Source organism: Colius striatus, chromosome 8 (genome assembly GCF_028858725.1).
Source record: "Colius striatus isolate bColStr4 chromosome 8, bColStr4.1.hap1, whole genome shotgun sequence".
Lineage (NCBI taxonomy): Eukaryota > Metazoa > Chordata > Aves > Coliiformes > Coliidae > Colius > Colius striatus.
The window spans coordinates 31,850,769-31,869,774 of record NC_084766.1 but is presented as its reverse complement, the minus strand read 5'-3'; the positions used below and the strand labels follow the sequence as shown (position 1 = coordinate 31,869,774).

The window sequence follows — 19,006 nt, the reverse complement described above, 5'->3', positions numbered from 1 at the left end:
GCAGTGTTAGGAAGTTAATAACCCTGTTGAGGTTTCCTCAGCGGGAGGTACAGAGATCAGGAAGCCAAATTCTACAACAGACAGTCAAGGCAGAAGGAGGCAGGCAATGTCAAAGGGACTTGGAGTACATGCTAGGCCAACCTCAGATGCCAGCTCTCGTGCCTATGGCTACGTGGCCTCTGAGTAAATCTGTAACTATTTGTTTCCCTGGATGAGTGTTCATCCTTGGACTGGATGATACAAATCAAGTGTGAAAGTGTGTGGAGTGCTCTGACTGGATCCTCTGCCTCCTGCACAGCTGGAAGCTGCAGGAAAGGCTTTGCAGGAGCAGTCCAGTGCTGGACAACTTGCTGCAACCTGACGCAGGACAAACAACTCCCATCCTTGAAGTTATTAGCCTTACTCTCTTGTTCTATCACATAAGACCGGCCACAGATGGGAAAACCTGGAGCCACTCTGAGTGTTAGCTGATATCCCTCATGTAGATTGGGCAGAAAAAACACAAAGCAAACTTTGCTGTACATTTGCTGCCATGAGGAGCTGCACAGGGAGAGAAACACTGTAATGAGAGGAAGAGACAATATCATTGGGATGAAAAATACAAAGTTTTCCCCCTTGAGAGAAGATGGAAAAGAAATTGGCTTAGCATTTTAATATCCCACACATCTATGAGAGCATACCAAGAGTTATTCCCCTTTACTAATGCCTGAATTTATTCCTGAGTATCCTACCTAGGGCAAGGTTTCAGGGACTCAGAAAACAATGATTCTCCAGTTCAAAATTCGGTTCATACTGTGCTCCTGGGGCAGCACAACTGGATAGGCCTTTTAGTCTGAGCAAGGAGCACAAATGCAGTTTACAAGGCTTTTAAATATAAAAACAAGCCCATACATCTCTGACTGGAGCTGAAATTGTTGGGACATATTTTCTTCAGTTGAGTTGAAACAAGGGAGAATTTGTTTTTCACATAAGGAACTTTTTCCAGCTCTGAGCATGCCTGCAAGCTGCCAATCTTCAGTGTTGATGGTTCTTTCCCTACTCTTTACAGCCCTCTCTCCTTCTTGTCACCTTGTGAGTGCTGTCAGAATGCACTGAATTAATTAAACTGATTTTTCTTCAGTATTAGCAGAGTAGTGGTCCAACACAGAATACATTGGTTTCAACCTCCACTACTGCAAGGAGAGTCCAAAGCTTTGCTAGGGAGTTGATATCCTCCAGGACAAGACTTTCTGTGGGAGCAAAAGTCACACAGAGAGGTAGACCCCAGCCTGGAGATCCTCAAGAGAAACTACTGGAGGAAAAAGGTCCCAGTGAGTGGTAGATCTCCAGGCCCTAGCAATTCTGTATTTCTTTTCATTGGAGATGGGGTTCCTCTGACAGCAGAGGAGAAGCAGCTCTCTTCTCCAGCAGCAGGCTGAGGGAGCTGAGACAGAATTATGTAGGGACAGAAATGAACTTGTGGACTATCCACACTTCAGCTGAATGTCTGAAACAAAAAGCAAAGAAAGAAGCAGCTGTCTCATTGCATTACCTGATTCAGCCATATTATTTGGTAGTTTTATTCAAGGCTGAGGGCCAGCATATTTCAGGACATTTTGGTGATTGTTCTGATTAGAAGCATTTTAGTGAAACTTTACTGACATTTGAAATTTACTGTGCAGCTTTCTCAGATTCATTTTGTCCAGATCATATGGTACAAGCTTAGTTCAGCATTAACAGACCAAAACACATTACTGATTCTCCATCACATTCACCTTGCATCTCTCACAGGTAATGAAAATTAAGCTGTCCCCATTTTGTATCCACTCACCCTCCTATCTGCTTCATCCTTATCTCATGCTAATTCTGGTCTCAGCCTTCAGTTTGGTTAAGAACATCAGCTTCTTATCAGCTTTCCTAATCCTCTCCTACTTACAAGCAGGTCTGCTTTCTCTTGTACTGCCCAGGAGCCACCATCCAGATTCTTTACCCAACTCCTTTCCTCCTCTTATCTGAAACTGTTTTGAAAACAGGCTGAAGTTAAGGGAATTTTTTGCATGGGCTTTGGCTCATTCACCCCTAAAACTACTCTAAAAGTTCTGTCTATAGACAGGTATCCACAGACTTAACCACTGCCTCCCAAATGAACAGCCTCTCCTCCCCCACGTCACCAGAGTTGTAACTGCGATGAACACAGACTCCAATGTTTTATGCACAACAGCTTTTATTGGTATCAAGGTTTTGGGTATCTGTGTGTTCCATCAGCAAGCAGTAAGAGTTTGCAGAACCTCCTCCCTCACCGTCTCAGAACCACAGAAACGGTATCTGGAGAAAACAAGAGTCAGTAAAGTGCTTTGAAGTGTTGAGATTATACAAATGGATGTGGTTTAATATGTATCAACTTGATCTGTCATTTGACACAACTGAACAGCACAGACTTTGAGCTCCTGTATGAAATACTACCCCTGGGGAAAGTATTGATGGACTGTATTCATTCTGGCTGCCTGCCTACCTTTCAGTTTACAGTTTCTTTTCTTTTCAGATATTGTGCTATCATCACTATATAGATGCTCACAACTACTTGTGCAAAGGGCACGAGTCAGCAGCAGAGAGCTGCAGAAATATGCTTCAGTAATGTGTTTGCCCCAACTGGACTTAGGACCTCTGCTGAAAGGTAATGCTGCTGGGCTGTGATCATTTTGCTCTGCTTGAAACTCTTTCCATCTCCCATGTTGTCTTTTAAGCAGTGGCATTTTAACTATGAATTTGTGTATGGGTCTAAAACATACACTATAGCTCTTCTTCTTGATACCCACCCATGGGGATGGCTAAAATAACATAGCTGATCAAGAAAATTAATAGAGCTGGGTCAGTGAATCCTATTTCTATAATCTGAGCAATGAAGCCTTATTTTGTGAAATCTACAGAACAGTTTTAGGCTGTTTCCCTTGATTTTAGATTTAGCCTCTTAAGCACAGCTTCCAAGTGTTAGCCTTGCTCATTGAAAGGGTTAGGCTTATTATCACCCTTCTGTCTTATCGATCATGATCTTGAGGACCATCAATACCAATGGAAAACTTCTCAGAATCAGACATCCAAAGGCAAGCTCAGACACAGATAACTTGTTCTTGAGGACAGTAGGAGCTTGGCAAGAATGATGATGATAATCCAAGTCAGAGCTAATTCTTCTGTCAGAGTCATTTGGGAAGTTTGTCTTAAGCTTGTAAACACAAGCTACTTAAGACAAAGGATTGAAATAATATTGAACTATGGATGAACAGTGTCTTGCAAGTAGGGAAACAAAAGGTTCCCATGATAGTCTTTGAATGTCTTAAATGGTATTTCTTGTCAAAATCCTTTCACCTCCCATATAACTTTGTCACCTACCTTCCCAAGCAACTGTCAAGATTTTTACAATGGCTATACTTACACTTGTCCATTTTCTCCAGGTTGTACTGTGATTACTGCAGCTCCTAGTTTAGGAAGAGTTGGATTTATCCAATTGTTGTTCCAAAGAAATTTAACCTTTGTAAGTGTTCCAATGTCAACTTCTGCATCAAGGAAGCTTGTGTAAGTGTTGTCTGGCTGGAGGGTTCCCCTGTAAAAAACAACATTTGATGTATGCAAGACATTATTTATTACCAGTCCTGTCAACTGGTTGGCTATAGAAGCAAGTGAGTAGAAAGTTAGCAGGGACAATATTTAGCTTGTAAAATTGTGACAACATTGTTGCCAGTTTTCCTAGATATTTCATCCCAGATCAGAGTCAAGAAGAAGCAGAGGTGGATAGGGCTGATATGCTGCAGCCACACCTCACAGTGAAGACCCACTTACAGGACGATCCCTGTGGAGAAGATAGAACTTGCTCCCTATTGCTGATGTAGGCAGGAGTTTTTGCACAGAAATGAAATTTTCATTTAATGTTAATTAATTGGTATGATACAGATGTTGGAAACTTTTGGGGATGGCCAAACACAAAACAATTTGGTAATGGCTTCAGCAACTACATCTCACTGGATATGAGCCAATGCTTTTCTGAGCTCTCCTTTGCTCCTTCCCACTCTCATGCTCTGAAGGTGAGGGGATGATGGGGTTCTTTTTTAAATTTACCCCTGCTGGCTAAAACTAAGTGACATTTGAATCTGTGATGCCTTTATCACTGCAGAATTGTTGTTGTAGACATGACCTGAGAGGTACAGGAGGGGAAGAAAAGGACTCATCAGAACCACTCAGAAAAAACTTCTTCAGGTTTAACAAGCTTCATGAGAAGACACTATTTTTGTTTCTTCTTCTAGCTTTGCACTTTCTCATTCATCTGCCTTCAGAGGAGGACGTTTACTCTCTTCCATATTAAAAGAGAGACAAGACAAAAATCCCTTTGTCTTTTTGCTTCTTTGCTGGATCCACAGTGGTGTCTGGCAGGTTAGAATCCAGCAGTTGAATTGGTCCAGGTCCTGCAAGTGGCAGCTGGAGAGTGCTGTAGTGCATTCAGTACTGGCAGACTTTTCTCAGGTGAATGCATGGGTGTCTGCAACTGGAGTCGGGTCATGAGAAACACTTGCTGCCAAGTCTGAAGATGTGCAAAACCAAAACGTAAACCCCCAAGTCCACATCTAAATGCCTTCTCCCTATTTATCATCATTTCATATGTTTTAGTTAATATAAACAAGAAAAGTATAACTAAACAAAACCACATGAGGCAAGCAAGCAGCTTCAATGTAAGCAGACAAAGCTGTGAGCAATAAAAGGTAGATTTTAATACAGTCAATCACGAGGTAACTTCAGTTGTAAGAAACTGTGGCAGCACTAGTTTGCAAGTCTATGTAAGACAAAAAAATCAGAACTCTGCTAGCATAGGCCCAGCAGGACCTTAGTGGGACAATTACACAAGTGACACCCAAGTCTAAGATTTTTAAATCCTGCATGCTAACCTTCTCCATTCAAATGGAAACCCAGAGTGAGTGAATTGTCATTGCATTTACACCGGGAGTAGAATTCGATCTCTATAATGAAGCTGATTTAAACAGAAATATTAATTAAAAATAGCAATTAAACTGTCTAGAAGACCAGTTTCTTTTCTATTGGATTCTTAACTCACTCAGTGATCTGATGCTGTCTTGTGTTCCCTTCACTCCCATACAGGGCAACGTTTACATATCCTCGTACCTTTCTCTTTCCAGAGAGGGTCACGGTTACTTTGTACCTCCAAACTACAGAGAAGAAACACAGTTAGATTCTATCCAGGACAAAAAAACCAGTCTCCAAAACAGCAAGTGTTGTGCTTTCTTCAATCTGTACACTGTAGTTGAAAGCAAAGAAAATGATCTCTGCCTTTGACTTTTAGCTCAAGGTTACACCATAGGCTGTCTGGACTCAAAGGGGTTAACACAACACTCTCATTAGGACATGCACTGTCATTGTGACTTTCATTTTCATATGATATTCATACTATTTAATAAGAAATTCCCTTGCTGCAACATCTGTGTGTTGCCTATCCTCCTTTCTCCTTATACCTTTTAGTTCAGTCGGCTAAACATCTCAGTGACCTCTGCTAGACTCTGTAGTTTGTCAACATCCTTCTTGGATTGGAGGGGCCAAAATAGGGCACTAGTATTGGAGCAAAAGAGAAGGCACAGAGGACTGAAGAGCCATTGCACTGCAATGAGGCCTGTTCATCTGTTAAAATGACTTGTAAAACAAGACAATAAAAGGTTTCCAAGAAGTAGGTCGCAATGGAAGGAATCAACACTCACGAGCAAAATCCCTGGCCTCTCCAGTATTCAGGTAAAGCTTTGTTATATCATTTGTAATTTTCCCTTTGAATTTATCTGCATAGTGGCCCATATTTGGGCATCCCTCTGCTGGGCACGGGAAGCCACTGCCCTAGAGAAAACAGATGTATACATATATAAATAAATAAAATTATCCATTAAGCCAAAAAAAGCCCCAAACCCTAAAATACCCCTGATTAGTTATAGAACTTATTTTTAACATCCCCAGCTAACTGACCCTGTATCACAGCAACAGCAATTTCAAGTAACCCTCTCTGTGACTTGAGAACTATCATATAAGCTAGCCAGCTTTCTCAGATGCTCTGAATGTCTGGGCCCTATGGTTTTCCTCATGCCATTTAGCTCAATCCAGCCACATCAGTAGCATCTTTGGGTAGTCTCCAGCTGGAGCAGAGAGGAAGAGGAAGTGCCCTTCCCAGCAGCTGATGAGAAAGAATGATGTCTTCTTATAACTTCAGGTTGGGTCAAGAAAGACTTTGTCTTGAAAACAAAGCTAATTTTTGTTGTGAAAGCAGGTTTCTACTATGGTGACAGAAGCAGGTAATCACCTCACAAAGTGATCTGAGAAGTGTGATCTATGTCACCTGCTCACAGGTCAGTTTAAGCACTACAGAAATGTATACCTGTCTGTGCTGCATGAAGGATGTGATGAGCCCATTATCTCCCTTCTACTACCTGTCTGGGATAAGACAGGGCTTCCTGACCTTGGTCCATAAACCATTGTGCTTTGTCCCTGAGGCCATCTTAAGTCATCAAAGTACTATGATCATGAATTTACCCCATCAGCTCATCACATATTATTTTACTTCTTGTTATTTTGAAAAGACATTTAAGCTATGTTTGAAAGCTCACCTGCTACAGTATGGATTCCACTCCTTGTGTTTGACAAATGCCTTTAGTGACTACAGGGACAGCCTCTTCTCCTTACCTCTTTCCCAGTTTGATGCAGCAGAACAGGCCTGAGGAGCTACGCTAGCTCCAGTAATATTTCAGGGCTGTCACATCAGGGATATGTCTGTTTTGTAGTTCCCTTTTCCTACTTTGACCTGTTAGCTCATGTTAGCCTCATGAGCTATAGTACTTTAGGATGTCTGACACTCGTTTCAGATGCACTTGTTGGGTACAAGCTAGCTTGAAGAAATTGAACTTCAGATGTATAGGTGAGAGCCGCTATTTTCTATGTGTTCTTGAGATATACTTACTTCTTCAAAAGTGTCATATGAAGTAGAAATGTAGCCTAGAAATCCAGTAGGGTAGATAATACTGTCAGAGTAATATTTGTAACTCCTCAAATGATTGCAAGCCACAAAGTCCCGAGTTCCTGTGAAAAGATACTCCCAGGTTACTTCTTCCTTTCTGGTACCATTTGAGAAAAGATAATGGCACAGCCCTTGCTGTGTCGTCGGGATGCATCATTCCTCCTCAGAAGCCTCCTCACAACTCTTGGGGTATGAAAGGTAAGGTTTGAAGCTTGCTTCGGCAACGGATTGATGCTCAAAGGAATGTCAATGGCTCAACAGGTACAAAATGCAAACTCGAAATGCTCTGAGCAGAACTGCTGTGCAGCTCAGCTCAGCGCCTGCCCTCCCCTCCCTAACATTTATTCAAGCAATGTGACCGAGTTTCACAATAGAAAGGAGAACTGCATGAAGCGGGTCTTTTGTAGGCAACAGTTGCATTACCATAACAAAGGAAAACCAAATGAAAAGTATTTAACAGTGAACTTCCCAAGGAAATGCTGATTTGCTCCAGCCGAGGACTTCAAAACAAAATGATTATTATTTGGGAGGTGCTTCAGGAAGGGAGACTCTTCAAATTCAAATAATGAATATATTCTTTTCCTTTGTGCTACCTTTATTTTCCTAACTTTAGGTTAAAAGAAGATCATACACAACACAGTTATTTCTTTGTACTTTAATTCCCCTTTAGTGATAAAAAGCTTACTCTACTAATAATAATAAAAAAGAAAAGAAATAGAAAGGAAGGCTTCCAGCTGTGTTGACTAAAACTTGGAGAGAAAGGCTGGTTATCCCAAGTGAGCTGGGATTCCCAGAGTTCAAGGTGTTTGCAGTAATGCAAGCAAGAGCCTGGATAATATACTGAAAAATCTCTACAGCAGAAATCTTGGTTTGGTTTATGTTTTATAATGCCCTATGCAATTTAACTTTCCAGAGACCCCTGGAGTTTGTCTAATACTTGGAGCTTTATTTTTAGAACCACATAAACCAACACAGAACAGTGTGTTTGGTGTTTTTTTTTTTTTAGCTGACTAAAAATAGACAAACCAGCATTCCTTTAGGGCAACCCAGATTGTAACAGGTAACCAACAGAAGCAGCTGGGAGCATCATTACCCTGCTCCACCCTATGCTGCTGCTGGGCAACTACATGGAAAATATAAACAGAGTGGAATGTGTTGTTGCAGACTCGTCAAAATTTTTTGGCATGATTTCAGTACCTTGATTTCTGCTTTTAGACGCTTTAGAAGTGGAATATCTTCCAGGGGCAAACTCTTTGTCTTGTTTATTTTTTTAACAAGCTCTGAGGGGTTGGGCTGGGTGATCTTTCAAGGTCCCTTCCATCGCTTAAGATTCTATGAATGTGAGGATAACGGTGTGTATTGAGCATGTTAACATTGCACTACACTCTGCAGCTGTCATTGCTGGTGAACACACCAAAAGCTAATGCAAAACACCTGAATTAAGAAAAGTTAAGTTGTTACATGGTGAGGGGTGACCTTCCTCTGAATTTGCTATGTAATGAACATACTTACCTTCCCAGATGCCATCCAGGTCTACAATCTGTGAAATCGCATTCTTCCCACAGCCTGGCATTTCCTTTCCTCCGTTTGGATAAAAGTCGAGATGACCTACGGGTGTGCTCATGCCAAACCCTGAAACATTTAAACCAGGGGTAAGCAATGTTTTAAATTTATATTGTCTCATACCTATAGCTGCTGCTTTGAAGTCTGTGCTTGGTATTTTAGGATATCATCTGCTGGTAACTAGTGTGGTCTATTTGTTCGGTGTCTACTCACCACCCAGCACAACTGAGTCTTGATGAATGATTAGGATAAATTGCTACAGAGCATAAATAATTCAGTATAAATACAGTAGAGATGATCACTCACCTAAGTAGGGAATCATGGGAGCTGAATCTGTATGGATAACATCAACAAACTCTGCATCAGATTTATCCAGTCTGACTTCAATTGGAGTGTCCTGGAAATAAGGTTGAGCGGGGTCCAGTCCTGAAAGAAAAAGACTTGTGTTATGAGCAGATAAAGAGGTATAGATGTATCATTTTATAGAACACCATGATTGTATGTAATGAATATCACATACATAGTTGTCTATGATTCCTTATATCTATTATAAACATGGGTAAAATAGTGATGTGCTCTCTCTCTCTTACCAAGTACCTCTTCTGCCAGGAAGGAGAAAGGTTTACCTGTGGGAAGGCCATTAAATTTCACATCAATTTTGAATCCCAAGACTTGGATATAACCTTTTGTTTTAAAAGACTGCACTTCCCTTTAATGATGTGATTCAAATTGGGGTTGTTGTGCCTGTATCCCATTAAACTGATCTATCTGCGTGGTTTCCAGAGTGCTTTGTTTGAGAGGACTCAAACAGGACTTGCTGCTGCTATATGCTTGGAGGTGTTGAAACCAGCCTGGCTGCTTCTGGCTCCAATTAGATTTTTAGAAAAACATCTAGTTTTCTAGTGATAATCTTTGCAACTGATCCTAGCAGAAAACAGAACTGATTTGCCTCCCAAACTGCTGCAGCAATTTTAGGAGCTTGTGAAGTCTTGCAAATTGCAGTTTTTGCTGTCTCATACTTGCATCTCCTGTTTTCCCTGGGCAGCAGATTTAGTTTTGCTTTTAGTCTGAATTTAGCAGACTATTACTCCAAGGTTGACCAAGTCTCAAATCCCTGAGGAAAGTAACAATTGAAAAGTGCTGTGTTAATGCTATTCAAAATTGTCCTTTGTGTATGAAAGGTCACTCTGCTTAATGCACCCAGCCCTTGGCACTGCATGATGAATAAGGAGATCAGGCCCTTGGCTTGAAACTCTAAGAGTGCTGAACACGTTAAAAAATTGCTAAAGAATGCAGACTGCAGTGAGTTACCTGCATTTTGAGAAAGGGGTGGTTTGATCAGAAGTTTAGCTGATAATACCGCCTATAAGTTTTGCTCTCTGGGTAACTATTGGAGGTTTTAAAATACTCAGATGGCATCTCTGGATTGTGAGGTCTCTGGAACATCTTTTTTTTAGAAATGAGTTTATATTGCAATAAATATGCATATTTGATTGCCATTTGCTCTTTTAAAGAGTCAGTTGAACAATTTCAGAGGTATGAGGGCTACTCCTTGAAGAACATTGTAGGGATCTGGTGAATGGTTTATGCAGTGACTGTATTGCAGTTATGCTCCCATGGTGAGCAGAAGCCTGAGAGGGCCTGTGCCCCCACAAAACTTCACTTTGCCTCTCAGCTATACACATCTTCATCATCTAGATCCTGCAGTGTTGCAAAATGATTCCTTCAAGAGTCATTCACTCTCAGCTAGGATGGGTAGAGAGCAGATTACAAGCCCAAGGATGGTGGAAAACGAAAACTTGCTGTTGGATCAAAGATAAGATAAAACCATTTCTGGCCAGTAGTCACAGGGACTTGATTTGTTATATCTTGCAAGACACAGACACTATTTATGGGACCACTCAAGGATATCCAGAGTCTATATTTTCAGAGCAACATGAGGACAGCTATAAAACAAACCTAAACCAAAAATGTCTTGTCTGAAAGAACTGGACAGTAAAACCTGTTTCAGCAGTAGCGAGAGGCATCCTCGCTTTCTCAGAGCATAGAGTGTGTAACTCACATCAGGGAAAGACAACAGGGCAATTTGCTGCTGGGGGAGGCAAAAATTGAATTGGTTCAGCTGTCTGAAAACTAAAACAACAACATCATATTCCTTAAAAATGTCCAATCTCAGAAATATGGGAGTGTTTAAAAGGAACAGCCTGTTACTTAGGGGTATGGTGAAAAAGGGGAATGCTTTCTGATCAGTCAGATGTGACATTATAAGGAAAGTGTGAGCTCATGTGGCTCAGGCTAATACAGGCTGTATAAACATAATGTCTGTGTTCTCTCTCGGACAAAGAGAAAGCACATTAAGTTGAAATCTTTAATCTGGACAGATGATGCAATCCGGTGTGACTCAATTTTTGCTGTCAAGGAAATACAGAGATTCAGTGTATCGACTGTTAAGTGAAGAAATGAACTTCTAGAAAGTTTGCTGGAAATAAAGATAATTTGCTTACTGGGAATGTACTCTACTAGGTGAAAAGCTTATGTAGTCCTAGAGCAGGGTGATAATGGGTGATATATCAGGAAGCCTACAACTTCTGAAACATCAGGCTCAATCCAAATTGTATTTGTTGGCAAAAATACTGTACAAAATAAGCGGCTTCTAGTGTGCTTTGGGGGGGCTGCAGGCTGTGGGACACGTTTTGCAACAGATGTGCTGCTATGCAACAGGCCAAATGGCAGGAGAAGCACTGCTAAGACAAAGAAAGTAGGGATTACCCTCTTGGTCTGTTTTATTACATTAATGTTGGATAAATCATTAAGAAAAGCAACCATGGCAGCTGAAACTGGTTTTGATTGTATATGAGTTATTGTGAGTTCATTTTTAGCAGTGATGATGGAGTATTGTTATGTTACAGCGTTGCTCCTGTCCTGCCCCAAACTGGTACTGTTCTAGACAGCGACACTGTTGGGTTGAAGCACCAGAAGGTCCACAGAGATTGCCACAACCATGAATGTGTATTGGCAAGTCAATTGATGTCTTGCAAGGGGCCTTCTGGCCCTGTTAGCTGTATGGAGCCTTTCCTTTGCTTTGTAAAACCATATGCAAGCAAAATCACCAGTGCAGTGACTGTTTTCCCACAGTTATCAGGACACCTATGAGAAGAGGCTAAGCCCTGTAATGTCCAAATTGACCTTGACTAAACTACAGCCCACAAGTCAGATACAATTGTAAAAACAAGTGAACAGCAACATCTTGTTAAGCAGTGGTGTCTTTAGTATAAGCTGTGAGTTAAGTCACTGACTTACCAGTTATTCTTCCGATGCCTGGGTGCCTCTTGCCAGCCTCACCTGCTGCATGTGCTCCAAGGCTGTGGCCAATGATGTGAACATCAGCTGGGGAGTATTTGTATTGTGTCTGAGAGAACAGCAGTATATAAAATTACTACATCTGTTCTCAGCAGCAACAGGGAAGAGTAGAAAGGGTCTGAAAAACTACTGTTGATTTGATTACAGACTCAGGAACTCCTATAGGATTTCAGCATCTGTTTACCACTTGAGGTACCTCTGTCCAGTGCATAGATTTTGTTCAAAACTTATTCAGGTGCTGCCCTCATTTGGAGGCTGTTAAAACTCTAGACAGCTCTGGCAAGAGTCCTGAGAGGCTCTCTGTTGGTAGGTTTTGTCTCCACGAAAAGGCAGTTTTCTGTGTCCTGCATATTTAAAACTACACAACATTTTACATCTGTTGTGGAATAACTGTTTGGCTGTAGTATGAGGATTTCTTGTACAAATTCATATCCCTAAGCTGGCTAACCCTGCTGTTACCACAGACTTCACAAACTCTCTTTATTAGAGTCTGTGTTCAGCACTTCTACAATAATCACCAAGTAGAAGAAAATGTTTTCTGCTGGTTACATTCACGTTTGTGAAAATGCCTGAATCATGTCTCCTTCAAGGCAACATTATAACCACAACTTTGTAACCAGAAGATTCTTACCTGAAGAACATTTACCAAATAAGCTACTTCAGCGCCCACAACTCGGATATTGTTTGATGCCTGGGAGTACTGACATCTTGCACCTTTTTTCCAGTTTACACAGATACAGTTCACATCTTCCACACTAAGCATCCTCTGTTTTGTAAAAGAAAAGCGAAAACCAAAGAGCCCCACAGTAAATGCATTGTGGAATCGATCCATGATGCTTATTACAGCTCATAAATGTTGCATGAATTGGTATGAGAACATTTTAAGAAGTTAAACTTTAGCATATATATGTGGTCATGCCTCCTCCCAGGCATATATGTGCTCACACAGTGCTGAAGTAGGAAAATAGAAAGGAAATAGTAGAAAGGAAAATAATATGCACATTGATACTTTGAATTTTTAACTTCAATCAGAATTTATATGTTAAACTAAATAAGAGCTCTACTCATGTGCTGATTCACTTAAGCAATCTAAAAGTACTTTAGTTCCAATTCAATTAGAACTTACACTTTTGATGATAAAAATCCAGAGTGTTACTGGTACAGGTTTGTGAAGGAATGTCTGTGTTTTTTAGAAGAGGCTGCAGAAATTGCTGGTGTCATTGATTATTCATTTCAGATTTATGGCTTTATTTGAGAATATGTATATACAAGCAGGTACTTCATTATCTGACACAATATTTGAAGCTTTGCTTTTTTCCTCTGAGCTGGATAGTTTGGCTAAATGTATTTTGCTTGATCAGCTTCTACATATTTATTCTTCTTTGCTTTATATCCAGCCATTATAAAGCATAAAAAACAAGCTGACAAAGGACAAAAAAGAAGCAATAGAAGTATCTGTGGCTGTGTTAGAAGTAATAAATGTGCAGCTAGGATTGTTACTTAATGCAAAGGAAATTAAATAACAAGTGCACATAGGAGGATTGATGTGTCCACAATCTCATTTGCTCCACTCTTTACTTAAAGGATTCACTGAGACTAAATTTGGGTTTTTTAAGAAATAAATTGGAGTATAGTGATAAAACAAGGGCCACTATGATGGACAAAGACTTCAAAGATTTTTCATGCCTTGTGAAAATTGATCAAAAGGGTTTAAAGGACTTGCTGAAGCAAAATGTGAATTGTCTTGTCGATTGTGAAGTTCCAGGAAAAAAAATATCTCTGTTTTAAGAGTGGAACATGGGAGAATAGGAGCTATAAAAACATCAACCTGCCTCTGATACTTTGAACAAATTATAAACTAAGAAATCCAGCAATCATTCCTCGATAATCAAGTGATAATCAACATAGATCCTTTCTCTTCAATGAGAAATCGTCAAAATTAACTTCTTTTCTTTTTAACTTATTTTAAAGACAAGCATCTAACAGGATGTAATAAATACCTTGATTTTACATTGCTTCTCAGAAGTAAAACAGGAATATAGAATTGAAACAAGATTCTCCTTGTGTGACTAGATGAAAAACCTTATCCTAAGAGTGTTGTATACCATCAAGTGGTGTATTCCTTTGTGCTGTATGACTAGTAGCTTTCATTAGCTGCAGCTGCAATAGAAAGCAGGTTTATAAGACTTTAAACCACTAGCTGGAATTGCAACTTTGTGTGGGGACAAAATGAAGAAACAACTTGGGGAATTAGCACAAAAATCCAGAAAGTAGAGTGCTCTACTTCATTCACCTTTCATCACATGTCCTAGATTGAAAGCTCTGCTCAAAAGGGTCCCCTTGAGGTCCCTTTGGGCTGTACATTTTTACAGCTTTATTGCTTCTGTTAACGCTCAGCCCATGTCCTCAGCCACTCACGTGGTAGCCCACACCTTTGTGATGGACTTTCCACATCTAAAAACCCTTCTCTCTTGTCAGGAGAAATATGATGCAGTAGTTAGGAGTCTGCAGTTATTTCTAGAACTGCCTTCATTCCTGAACAGTATTTTGCTCCAGGGTTTCCGTTTTTTTCACCAAGAAGCATGAAAGTTATTGAGCCAAATCCTGTTGTTAGTCACTTTGCTAAAGAGCAGGATTGATTGTATTTTACCTCATGCTTTTCCTGTGGGTGCAGAGCTAAATATTTGAGTTGCTAACAGTTTGAAAATATGGCCTCTCTTCCCCTTGTTATCACTACAAGTACCATGAGAGAAATTGCTTAGAAATAGAGAAAACAGACTTTTGGTAGGAATGGATTTATAAATGCAAACTAAAGAACTTCCCAGGGATAGGATTTCCCTCTGGTACTCACATCACACAGTTCTGACAGCCAGTTTTCCTCTCCATTATCTGTAAATCCATGTATGATGAATCTGGTTTTCCTACTTGTTTTAAAATTGGAGTAAGTAATCGTTGAGTTATCAGTTGCAGAGATCTCCTGTTGGAGGCAAATTAATCCACATTTAATTCTGCTTTCTATAAATAGTTTATCAAAATTGCAAAGACCTGAACTGTGCTCATCTGCACAGAGGTTTGAAAGTTATGCAACATTAAAACTCATCTGCAAGTGTTCACGCGACTGTGGCTGTATCTCCCTTCAAAGCAAACTTAGGCACTTATCTTAGAGCAGCCAAGACTTTGAGTTATTCATCTTATCTGTGGAAAAAAATTACTCAATGATTTAAAAAATGCAGAGTTTCCCATTATTCCTCAGTGCCATATACAAAACATATGAGGGGTGGAGGAGGATGAGAGTTAAGGCCCAGAGACCCCGCCAGGGAGCTGCAAGATGTTGTCTCCTGAATAAAGTGGAAGTTGGCTATTTCTAACACTCCCAGGAACACATCTATAGCCTGTGTTTGTTTACTCTTTTTGCCTGTGATTTCATAATGTTTAAACCACAATAGTTCTTACTTGAAAGACAACAGGATTTTCTCTTGTGTACAGGAGGAATTGAACATCTATCTTTTCTGGACTCCAAGGTAACTTATAGATTGGTCTTTCTATAGTCCCAGACCATGGTACATCGTCTGAGAAACAGCCGAGTCTGTCGTAGCAAACTTCTTCACCTGCAGCACACAGATCAGATCAATAATGTGTGAATGTGCAAAGAAGTGGAGCAGGTTAGTCATAAATCATAGTATCTCTTCTCTGCAGGTCTCTTGGTTTCTTGAAAATCCTAAAGTTTACAGAAAGCAAAGGCCAGCAGTTGTCCTCTCTCAGATCTTCAAAGGCAATTTACCCCAAGGAAAGAAGCTATCCTATTACTCAGCAATAAATATGCAGTGGAGTTCCTCCCTGGGTATCCTGTACCATACCTTCGGTGTCTTTCTCTATCTGTATCTTGCCTGAGGTAAAGGCAGCTGATGAATCTCTTCTCTAATGCCAAGCCAAGATATTGCAAATAATCAGCAAGAGACTATGCTGAACAGATGACTGCACTGTACACTAGAAGTCTTATACTAGACATGCCAGTGGCTTCTGCTGAATATAAGTCTGTACTAAGTCTGCTGCACCTACCTCCACCCTGGCTGTTTCTCCCTTTCTATCACTAAGGAAGAGCACAATAAATAATTCCCTGCTCTGAGAGAGAAAACACCAGCATTTTTTGCACACTCCTAGAATGAGATTTCCAGAGTGAAGAGGAAAGGCAGCACACATACACAGCCTCATCTCACCATTCTTGTGTTGCAAAGTGAACTGTATAACCTCAATCAGAAAGTTTTAAGGCACCATAGTGTAGAGTGATATCACAAAATACAGGAGCATAGAAAGGCTGTATAAATACTAACCCCATGTGCTTACCTTCTGCTATGCTGAGCAGAAGTGCTGCAAGGATCCAAATCCCAAACATCTAGAACAATAGAAAACCAGGGTGATTTTTGTCCTGTTGAGGCTACACTTGTAATTGGATGTAGAGTAGCTGCTTTAGAGCTAGCATAAGGACACCTATTCCCCTTTATACTGCTGTTGTCTTGGGAAGTTATATACCTGACAAGGAGAAAGAAAACCCCCAAAACCTGAACTACTTACAATGCAGGCTTGAAAATCCATGCAGTAATGTGCAAACTTTGCATGTACATTTTTATAGTCTTCTTTGTCCTTGGAAAAGTTCCCAGAAAGATAGGAGCATTTATTTCAGGTTATAGTTTGTAGCTGGAAAATAACTTGTAATGGTTTGTTTATTTGAAAACTCAAAAATCCTTGGACATCAATTTCTTGAATTGGTGTACTGGGGCCTAGAATAGGATTAGAGTTCCAGAGGCTGGGTGATTCCTAGGCAGCAACACATCCAGAGTGGGACATTAAAGATAATTGTGTGAATCTGTGTGGCAGTGCATTTAGGGACTTGTTGTGGATGGAAGGGCTTTTGTTTTTAGTGTTGTGTAGTTGGGATGTAGGGAGTGTACTAGAGGAGTTAGTAGGGAACCACATCATCTTTTAAGACTCTTCCTTTGCCTTGCTTCAAGTGGCTTTGGATGTGGAATGCTTCTGTGCTTCAGGGTCTTTTATGCTTTTTTCCTGACACCAGCTTAATTTGACAAAGCCTTATCCCTTTTGGAAAACTCCTAAGGGGTTTTTTTATGGTGAAAGAGTCTGACCTTTCATTTTCTTGTCTAAATAAATAGTTGTAGAAGGGCAATTGTTTATCCCTTCGGACCTTTTCTGTACTATTCATGTAATCCAAGTTTTAAGAAAGCTCTTCTCTTAGTGTTCTCTGAGAGCAAACATGATGGAAATACATACAAATAACATAGAAAATTTCCCCAGATGTTGCAACACAACTGCTTTGTGTAGAGATGTTACAGAGCTCAGTAGGTTGCTCTGCTATAGACATTAACTAGGGCTGTTTAGTCTAGAAAAGAGAAGACTGACGGGGGGACCTTGTTAATATTTACAAATATCTAAAGGGTAGGTGTCAGGAGGTTGGGACATCCCTTTTTTCTATAGTAGCTAGCAACAGGACAAGGGGTGATGGGATGAAGCTGGAACACAAAAAGTTCCACTTAAACATAAGAAAAAACTCTTTCACTGTTGAGGTGAGGGAGCCCTGGCACAGGCTGCCCAGAGGGGTTGTGGAGGCTCCTTCCTTGGAGGTCTTCAAGACCTGCCTGGACATGTTCCTATGTGACCTGATCTAGGTGACCCTGCTTCTGCAGGGGGTTGGACTAGATGATCTCTAAAGGTCCCTTCCAACCCCTACCATTCTATGATTCTATGATTAACTAAAAGGTGAAAAACAGCCTGTGCACGTGAACAGGACTAGGTCTGGGAATGCCTTGTCCTCTCCTACAACAAAGCTGTAAGAAAATTCAAGAAGAGATGAGGTCTCAGTTAACCTTCCACGTAGAAAGCTTTGTCAGCTTCTAGGCTATGGCCATGTATCTTTGTAGAACTACCATTCCCTAATCTCCAACTCTGGGAATGTCCAAGTGGATACCAGCTGTGTATATATGTATTACACTGCTATCTTCTATCTTAATGGGGTTTATTTCTCTATCAGTAGAGAAGTTTTATTTTTAAATATCTCTTTTGACACGAATTTAGAGCTCAGTTTTCCCACACTTAATTGAAGCACCTTTTGAGTTTATATGTTCCTAGCAGTGATACAAGAGAATCAGTACATGCCCTTGCACACTCATAAGTTTTAACACTTGTTCAGAATGAGGGGTGAACAGTCTTTCCAACTTAATTTAAGAGCTGATGGAAAAGGTTTGATTTAGAATTTGATCATAATTAGTCTGCTGCTCCTATTCAACACAGTAATAATACAGGACAAACTGAATAACTAGCAAGGTTCTTAGGCCATGCTCCGAGGGGTTTCAGCTGCTTACTTACCCTTTGGGAAGAAGAGGTAGGGATGAGATCCATGTCCCTCTGTTGAGAAAGATGGCTTCTGAGGAAAAAAAAGTGATAAATAAAGGCCCAGCCATGTTTCTGCAGTCCTGAAGAAGCTGTATTCTGGAGTAGGCTGCAGGCAGAGCATTGGATTTGTGCTGCAGGTCAATGTGGTGCTTCCTGACATTGTTGTTGCTTCCCTTACCATCTGTCAAGTCCCTGGGGGACTTGTAGTACTCGGGACTGAAAGAGGCTCTTGGCTGAACCTCAGACTTGTGTTTGGTTATGCTTGTAATTTCATACAGGCTTGGTTAGTATTTAGCCAAGGGTACAACACTGTTGTTCTTTTTTTAAAAAACCACTTTTCATTCAGATATTTATACTCATTTGTCCTTAGCATTGTATTTCTATGCCTATTTCTTAGAATTTTTTCTTCCCAGGTACTCATACATTGTTTATCAAACACGGGGAAACAGGAGTGAATGATTAACATTTTATTTCTATTCATTAACTTTGAGTTTGATTCTAAGAAAAATAATGCCTTGGTCCCTGGGTATCTTACTCATGCCATGCTTTGCAGAGCTGTAGTGTTTATTTTACTGTGGAATAGTCAATCCCAGGTTTTGCAAAGCCTGGAGTTATTCAGAATTCCTCTCCAGGATTGTCAGTGCCCAC

General features: G+C 40.4%; 1 protein-coding gene across 1 annotated transcript; it reads right to left on the bottom strand.

Annotated features, from left to right (window-relative positions):
• Nucleotides 1–2,240: 2,240 nt before the first annotated feature.
• On the bottom strand, nucleotides 2,241–16,346 carry LOC104560107 (pancreatic triacylglycerol lipase). Its single transcript, XM_010205330.2, has 12 exons — nucleotides 16,298–16,346; nucleotides 15,407–15,561; nucleotides 14,805–14,930; nucleotides 12,585–12,719; nucleotides 11,894–12,002; nucleotides 8,900–9,019; nucleotides 8,543–8,662; nucleotides 6,974–7,092; nucleotides 5,733–5,862; nucleotides 5,078–5,189; nucleotides 3,410–3,577; nucleotides 2,241–2,304 (listed from the first exon to the last, which is right to left on the bottom strand). The coding sequence occupies exons 1-12, from the start codon at nucleotides 16,344–16,346 to the stop codon at nucleotides 2,241–2,243; spliced, it is 1,407 nt and encodes a 468-aa protein (XP_010203632.2).
• Nucleotides 16,347–19,006: the final 2,660 nt, after the last annotated feature.